Below are 9536 nucleotides of genomic sequence, written 5' to 3'. Positions count from 1 at the left end.
ATATATATATATATATATATATATATATTTATGAATGTGATATATTTTTTATGTAAATAATCTTTTAAAAAAATCTAATAGTTAATCTATTACTTTTTTTGTTTTAGTCCAAATTAAATATTTTTTAGTATTTTTGGAAAGAAAATCTTTTGAGGAATTTAATAATATGTGATGAGGAACACCAAATAAATTATACAGAAACCAATTAAAACACAATATGAAAACATCTTTAAAAAAAGACGTTTTAAGCGTGTTTATCTGAGTGGCCTCCTTAAAAGAAAGATTCAGTATTATATTTAGTCTAAAATGTATAGGACTGCATTAGGTTTCAGTATTTTATTTGATTTAAAATAAGTATAAAGACTAAAACAAGTGAAATGACCAAATTACCAAAATTGTTGCATTGTAATAATCTTCACTCTTTCTCAAATTAAATACAATAATATTAATGTATGTACATAGGAAATACAAAGTTGTGGGAATGAATAATAACTAATAGTGAATCAAGCACAATAATTAGGTAGCTAGATAATTAATTAACTACTAATTAAGCTAGTTGTTGGTGATTCGAGAAGTGAGATCAAGGAAATGATCAACAGGACAAGGAATAAGAAGATGATGATTTCCCATTGGTTGGTGAAAGCCAAATTCATCCTCAGCCTTTTTCAACAAAGCTTGGAACATTGGCTGCTTCAAGAAGGAAATAGGAACCACAAACCGCTTCATGTTATTATCTTCATCTCCCACATACACCGCAAAGTGCCCTTTTGGCACATCAATTTTGTTTGCAAAACTATGATGATGAGACCTCAATCTTAGAATTTGCTTTGCATGTTGGATCATCGTCTCTGGAATCACACGAACACCCATCTTTAATTTCTTTCTCTCTTTCTTCTCTCAAATGAATATAATTCTATTAAGCTAACAACCTCTCTATATATATAGATACCCAAATGAAAGGAAAAATAAGATATTGTATGTATTTCAATTATTTATTTGAGTCTAACTTGGTCCATGCACTTATTATTAGTAATAGTAACAGTATAAGACTATATATATATATCATTATGATAAATGTGTCAGAGGAGGCATTCCCATGCAACTTGTGTATTATAGTCATGAATCTAATAGCTCCCTCCCACAGTTTTGTAGTTAATTGTTGTTGTTGTGTTCTCAATTTCCATTTCCATACAAATTAAATAACAGAGTATTGGGGGAACTTGCCACGTTCACTACGTCCCACTCTACACTCACTATGTCTATTGTCTACTTTCATATATATCATATATGTACTTATACATTATATATATTATATAAATTTATTTAACATGTGCCCTAAAGTTAGATGTTTAGGCACAGGTAAAAATTTATATAAACTACCAAAGAAAAACCCATAAAAATAGTTGAGGTTCGTTATCACATTAACAACCACAATAAAGTCTTCCTCTGCTTTTCAGCCCTTGTTCATCTTCCATCTTATCTATTCTTCTAATTGAGTGTTATGTCGGTCTTTTTCTTTCAAATCACTTGAAACGCGATTCTACCATCTTTTTCACAATGGATGCTACTCCAACTCTCTCTTATATATTCGTTCCTTATTTTATCCAATCACGTGTGACACTCATCCGTAAAAAAATTATGAATCCCGCTAGGGAGCCAATAGAGTATTTGTACAATGTGTACAATGGACTACAAACCAAACCCAGAAAAGGGGCGTACATCATAGAAATTCTTATGCTTTCATTCAAACCTTTTTGTTTTTATTATTTTAGATTATAGAATCGTTTGCTTTAATTAACTGACAGAGACGTATCATATATCCATTATTTTTATTATTCAATTATATAAATAGATATATTTATTGAATTGATATATCAATACGCACTTTAGAGAACGACATGGATTACTTGTAATCCCTTCATTCATTATTGCCAAATCAATTAAAAAATGAATCCATCAATACAAAAGAAATTAAATAAAGAAAGAGTCTTTTTTTAATCTTTTTTTTATTTAATCGTTTTTTATATTATACTTAGAGATCCTAATAAGGATCTAGATCATTAACAAGATTTGAATTTTATATGTATATATGGTCCGTAAAAAAAGATCCCTAAAGATTTATCTCATTTTATTTTCTCCCATATCTGAGCATATCGGCCATTTCCGGAGAACAACAAATGGTTATATCTTTTTATGGTGGATCGGCAAATTATTGGGTCGAGCTGGATTTGAACCGGCGTAGACATATTGCCAACGAATTTACAGTCCATCCCCATTAACCACTCGGGCATCGACCCAGGAAGAATCAATTTGATTCTTTTTAGATGATCCATGATCAACTTCCTTTCGTAGTACCTACCCCCAGGGGAAATCGAATCCCTGTTGTCTCTTTGAAAGAGAGATGTCCTGGACCACTAGACGATGGGGGCCCACTTTTCCGACTGCCGTTATGCAATGTTCTTAGTATAAACAGTTTTTTTTAATTGTCAATAGATTGGAATGATATGATTCGCTCAGAAGGATCTCCCCTCCCTTTTTGAAAACTCCATACCATATATTTGGATGCACGTGGTTCCAAGTTAATGCCAGATAAAAAAGATTTTGGTTATAGTTTTTCTTGCGATGGTCCGGGACGAGGTGGTACTTGTGATATTTCGGCTTGGAACGCATTTTATTTGGCAGTTTTCTGGATGTTAAATACGATTGGCTGGGTTACTTTTTACTGGCATTGGAAACACATTACACTATGGCAGGGTAATATCTCACAGTTTAATGAATCTTCTACCTATTTGATGGGATGGTTAAGAGATTATCTATGGTTAAACTCTTCACAACTTATCAATGGATATAACCCCTTTGGTATGAATAGTTTATCCATCTGGGCATGGATGTTCTTATTTGGACATTTTGTTTGGGCTACTGGATTTATGTTCTTAATCTCCTGGCGCGGATATTGGCAGGAATTGATTGAAACTTTAGCATGGGCTCATGAACGCACACCTTTGGCTAATTTGATTCGCTGGAGAGATAAACCAGTGGCTCTTTCCATTGTGCAAGCGAGATTGGTTGAATTATCCACTAGGTCAGTCTGGTTGGTTCTTTGCACTCAGTTTTGGTGTAGCAGTTATATTTCGATTCATCCTATTTTTCCAAGGATTTCATAATTGGACATTAAACCCATTTCATATGATGAGAGTTGCTGGTGTATTGGACGCTGCACTACTATGCACTATTCATGGTGCTACCGTGAAAAATACTTTATTTGAAGATGGTGATGACGCAAATACATTCCGTGCTTTTAACCCAACCCAAGCTAAAGAAACTTATTCAATGGTCACGACTAACCGCTTTTGGTCCCAAATCTTTGGGGTTACTTTTTCCAATAAACGTTGGTTACATTTCTTTATGTTATTTATACCTGTAACTGGTTTATGGATGAGTACTCTTGGAGTAGTCGGTCTAGCCTTGAACCTACGTGCCTATGATTTCCTCAAAAATTATTGACAGAAATCAAAATTGGTTGATAATCATAACTATATCAAAAAGTTATTCGGTAATATGATATTTTTTAATAATAACGTTAGTAATTGAAAAAATAAATAAAATAAACACCCACAAAGTTTAAATTCAAATGCATATGTGATACATTTATTTAAATAAAAATTAGAGTTAATCTACTAATCATAATCTTAATTAACATGTGCTTTTAGAATTCATTTAGATGCTTTAAGCATTTTTGCTTGGATTGAATATTAGTCAAGTTTAGAATTTATTAATTTTGAATGTTTATTTAACCTATTCTTTTTTTTCTGAAAAAAAAAAAAATTGGGCAACAGGTTGCCGGAAAGTGGCCGTCAACAAATGACTGCTACAAGTGGCTACATGTGGTTTTAGCAGAAAAGAAAGAAGAAAGAAAAAATAATGCTAATTAATAATGTGGGAGATAAATAAATAAAATTTTAAAATTTAACTTAATTCTCTTATTTTCTTTTGTACTCTTATCTTTTAGAGTATATACCAATTTTGGTCCTTAAAAAATTTCAAATCAGACATTTTAGTCCCCAACTAAAATTAATTACTCGATTGGTCCCTAACAATTAATTCCGTCAGTCACTTAGGTCCTTGGATCCGTCAACTCTAACGGAAGACAAAATAGTCCCTGAAAACTCTAACATGAGACAAAATGATCCCTGACAACTCTAACAAGGGACAAAATGATCCCTGACCCCTTTATTCTAAAATGACATTGTTCTTTCCCAATTTTCATCATATTTCGCATAACCCTAACATTCATACTCTCCTTCTTCACCTTCACAGTCTTCTTTTCCATCTTTTCCTTCCTCCTCTTTAGCTCCAAGATTAAGCCATGGTGTAATTGTCACACGTGTCACACCTACCTCAACATGTCATGGACCACACACTTCCTAAATCTTTGTGACTGGTACATCCACCTCCTCTGCACTTCATCCACCAAAAGCATCCACTTCCACGTCTTTGATAACATCATCTCCAACACCGACAACGTCCACGACATCAAGACCAAGTTCCACAACTATTCCAAGGGCACGCCTTTCTCCACTCTCTGGCAAGCAATATAGATTGTTGGACATTAGGACATCATGAGAAGATTCTTCTTTGACATCATATGCAAATTCTCATTTGAAATAGACATCGAGTGATTCATTCCTTCTCTTTCGGAGTCTTAACAAATGACTTGCTGTCTGGATTCATGGGATCCATCGAAGACGACAACTAGTTGAGAGACAGGCATTAGTTTCCTGAGTATAAATTGGTTGAGAACAAGTTGAGGATTTTTTTTCTTTTTTTTAGATAATTACATCTCCACCCAATTCCAAACAAAGTGGGCGTAATTCCAAAAATAGTAACAAAAACATAGCAATAACTACAAAGAAAACATAAAAACTAGCATAAAACAGCAAATAGGGAGCAAAAGAATATAATGATTTTAGCTCTTTCAAAGACACTTCAAGATGAAACCGATCAGTTATACAACATCAAATCATGATCATTCTCCTTCCAACTTTTACTCTGCAGAATTATTGTCCTTTTTCATAGATCAGTAAATCATGCATCAAATATCAACTTCATATGTCTTCTTATTCACCTTAGACTTGATATTTGCACTCATAAATACATCAATTACTCCTATATTGTCGATCTTGATACCATCGATTTGTGCATTCTACAACTTTCTCGTTTAACTTCTCTAATACCAACACTCCATTATTAAAGACAATGTTATTTTTACATCTCCATGTGCACCATGTTACAGAAAAAAATAATACCATCCACACTTCCTTCATATCTTTTCTTATCTTTCTATCCATCCACACCTTAAAGCATTCTTTGGTGGTTCCTGGCCAAACCCAAATCACACTCCAATCCACCAAGATTGATCCCCACAACATCCACATATGATCACATGAAAAAACAAGTGATGTACCATCTCTAATCTATCCTTACATAAGACACAAAAAGATTCTGCTTCTGGTACAATCTTAAACTTACATAATCTATCTCTAGTATTTAATCTTTCTAAAATTACAAACTACATCAGCAACTCAACCCGTGGAGGATTTTTTCTTGTGAACATTAAATTTATAGAGTGTGCATTGTATAGTTTGAAGTTACAGTGTTAGACTGTTAGTGTTATACAAGATATGATGAAAATTGGAGAGAACAGTGTCGTTTCCGAACAGAGGAGATCAGGGACCATTTTGTCCCCTGTTAGAGTTGTCAGGGACTATTTTGTCCTCCGTTAAAATTAACGGAGTAAAGGACCTAAGTGACTGACGGAGTTAATTGTTAGGGACCAATCGAGTAATTAATTTTAGTTGGGGACTAAAATGTCCAATTTAAAATTCTTTGAGAACCAAAATGGGTATATACTCTATCTTCTATCATACATATAATGCCAACATATATATGATAACCAGGCACATGTGGTTCTTCTGGAGTTTATTTATAATAATGTGACCGAAACATTATGTATAAATATCCACAATAAAAAGGTGTATGAATGACAAATAATAATTATAGTTTGCAACTATATACGTTGCCATTTTACATTATGTGTACGTAGGTGCATACCCCCTACCAAATATCAATGCTTCAAGTAGCTTGTACTGCACTCGTTTTACCGAATCTATATATATACATATACATTCAAAACCAATTTGAATTGGTCGAAATTTAAATAATAATCCAAAATTATCATATTTTATATTCATTAATTAATTTAAAATAAATATATAATATTAGATATAATAAATGTGTAATTTTATATTATTGTGTGTCTAGTATTTACGGATATGAAAAATATGAAAAGATGCAGTGTATTATTGTTTCAAGTTTCAACCATCATGCTGCTGCTGGTGGTGGCGGCGGGTACCAGCTGGCACCAAATTATTGAAGAGAGTATGCAACATCATGAGATTAAAAGAGCATATCATCAATGTGACACAGTTAAGTTGTTGCGTTGGTTGTTACTTGTTACTTTGGTTTGGATTTTGGACCTCCAGTTCCCAAAAGACTAAATCCTTGTTATTTTAATTTAGTTTCTACAATTCCTTAGTTTCTTACAGGGTCACAAGGAATTGAACAAATTGCAAATATAAATATTAATTAAATCTGTTTCGGCCCATCCCAACAAGAACTGGAGTCCATCTGAGGGATCCATGACTTGCTTGAACGACAGTGTTCTTCACATAACAAATTTTTTTTGGCAGTGAGGTTTGTACAGTTGGTAGAAACTTTTACACAAATGATTTTACACAGAAAAGTGTATTCGATGACAAAGAATAAAGGAGGGGATAAGTCGCTATTATCCTAATTAGCTGTTTCATCGCATGAACGTTTACTTTAGCATTAAAATATTTTTACAGGAGAGAAACTCTACACCCACGAACTGCAGACACCATTAGGGGTGAGTATGGGTCGGTTTTGATTTGGATTTATAGTAAAATTAGAACCGAACCGATCAAAATATAATTAGTTTGGTTTGGTTCGGATTTACATTTTTTGTATATGTATTCGAACTAAACTAAACCGATTAAGAATGGATTGGTTCGGTTCGAGTAATTGGATACCCGATGACTTTAAAATTCATAAAAAAAATCAAATTTTTATCTTAAAAATTCAACAAGTACAATAAACATGTAACATCAATAGAAATAATCCAAACATATTAAACACCAAATAAATTAAAAACTAAACTCATTAAAATCCAAATATATTAATAATGAATAATCATTGTCTAATGAAAAAGTCATATATATTTTTTATTTTTTTATTTAATTAATATATGATTGGGTTTGCAGATCGGTTCGGGTTTCGCACTCCCAAAACTGATATTCGAACCAATTACTAATAAAAGTCATCAATTTAGTTCGGATTGGACCCGATTACCCATTGACTTCAGAACCAATTTAATTGATTCGGTTCGAATTCAGACGGGTAATTGGTACCCATAAACCGTGCTTACCCTAGACACCACACCTCTTCTCAAGTCTCACGCTTAGTCGCTTAGGCCCCGATTCACACTCCTAACGGCCTCTCTCCAATTGGCCCAACCAGCAACCGAACAGAATCCTTTTTTTAGTTTATCTTTAATAGCATATTATAAGTTAGTCACCGGTAAAAAAAGATAAACTGAAATATAAAATAACTACACTTTTTATTGATAGTCAAACTTTATAGACAGTATATAGTTAAAGTTTATAAATAACAGAAATATTATAATATAATTTGAATTTATTATTTTTTGACTATTAATTAGTTATCAATATTTAAAATATAAATTAAAATATATTATTGAATTACTAAACTAAAGAAATTAAATTAATGACTGAAAATAATAATTAAAAATAATAAATTTTAATAGTTCTCTAATATTTTTTTTTAAATAATATGTAACAAATTTTGATTCACACTTATAATCAAGATACAAATGAGAATATAAACACAGAATGTTGGCTGCATGTAGGTGTTTATTGAAGCTTGATTATTCTGCTGCAGGGTTTTATTAGTTTGATGGTGATAATTTTATTTAAAAAATATATAAATTAATATATATATATATATATATATATATATATATATATATATATATATATATATATATATATATATAATAGATGATTTGGTCGCTAAATTTTGTGTTTATAGAGCATTTTTGTTTTAGTCACTTAGCATAATTACTTTTTGTAGAAAAAGAGTTAGTTCTTTATGTCATTTTTAGCTTGTTTAGGAATTAGTTATTTTTATCCACTGACTTTATTCTTCTTTCTCTTTTTTTTTCTTTTTTTTTTGTTGGTAGAAAAAAGTATGTTTAGAGATTTTTTAAGTGAATACTCCTATAAAGACATTTTCATATAAAGATTGTATTATAAACTAATAAATGGTTTGATATATTTTGATCGAATATATTGACTAAATTATCTAACGATTCACAATAAATATCATCATGTGAGTATTTTCTTTTTTTATTAGTAAGTTATTAATTAAATATTTTTTTTATATTTATAAAAACTAAATAGGTATCTTAGCATATATAATAATAAAAATTTATAATGACAAGGAATAAAAAAAAAAGACAGAGGGACCAAAGTCAATGCAAAAATTTAGAGGTACTTAAATAAAAATGAACTGTATTTAAAAGAACAAAAAGAAATTCTAATCGAAATAATTATTATATAACTATATGATTACTATTAGTTTCTAATATGATACTATTTATATTTTATCTTATAGCAAATAAATAAATAAAATCCAAGTCACTAATTTATTCATTACTAAAATATTGCAATGTTTAGCAATAAGATTGTCAAAAACAACAAAGTAAATGCTAAACAGTCTCTCTAGAAAATAATATTTTCATTTTGATCATAATTATGTTCTCACTCTTTTTTTTGGTAGATATATATTCTCACATAATTAAACGTAGTAAATCAGATTAAAATATCATCTATGGCTAAACCAGATTAAGAGATCATGATATTTGGAAATTTAAAAATAATGTGCATATATATGCATCCTAAAATCAATTTTATAGTGAAGAGTAAGAAGTAAGAAGTTAGATATTAAAGTAGAGAGAGCACTAGTCAAAACTCCAAAGTTATTGAATTCTAAATTCAAGTTCAAAATGCAACTCCAAACCCAACAATCCTTAAACAAAAGATCTACATTTTGCAAGATAAGAATTTGCTTGGACTCAGTTGCCAAGAATTTATGTACAATTTTTGTAGACATTACTTGAGGGCAATCTCCAGCACAAAATGAATGGAAATGGACCAAACTTTTGTTGCTCCTATCTAATTAATGACATGATAGAAAATCATAATCAAATCAAATAAAGAAAAAAAAATAAAAAAGAGCAATGTCCAAATGATTTAGACATTCAAATTAATGAAGAGAAGAAATTAGACTAATAAAGTAATCCTCAGTGCATGGAATTGTGAGACCCCCAGTTGGGTGATTGAATCCAAATTCTTGTTCAGCCCAATCCAACAAATCTC

General features: G+C 30.9%; 1 protein-coding gene across 1 annotated transcript; it reads right to left on the bottom strand.

The window, feature by feature from the left end:
* Positions 1 to 552: 552 nt before the first annotated feature.
* On the bottom strand, positions 553 to 870 carry LOC112735736 (auxin-responsive protein SAUR21-like). Its single transcript, XM_025785248.2, has one exon. It carries the CDS (start codon positions 868 to 870, stop codon positions 553 to 555), a length of 318 nt encoding a protein of 105 aa, XP_025641033.1.
* Positions 871 to 9536: the final 8666 nt, after the last annotated feature.

The sequence above is a fragment of the Arachis hypogaea genome, chromosome 13 (genome assembly GCF_003086295.3).
Source record: "Arachis hypogaea cultivar Tifrunner chromosome 13, arahy.Tifrunner.gnm2.J5K5, whole genome shotgun sequence".
Classification (NCBI taxonomy): Eukaryota; Viridiplantae; Streptophyta; class Magnoliopsida; order Fabales; family Fabaceae; genus Arachis; species Arachis hypogaea.
This window is presented reverse-complemented; position numbering and strand designations above follow the sequence as displayed.

What these genes read in the sequence shown, in the direction of transcription:
- LOC112735736 (XM_025785248.2), bottom strand. Translation starts at nt 870, where the DNA reads ATGGGTGTTCGTGTGATTCCAGAGACGATGATCCAACATGCAAAGCAA.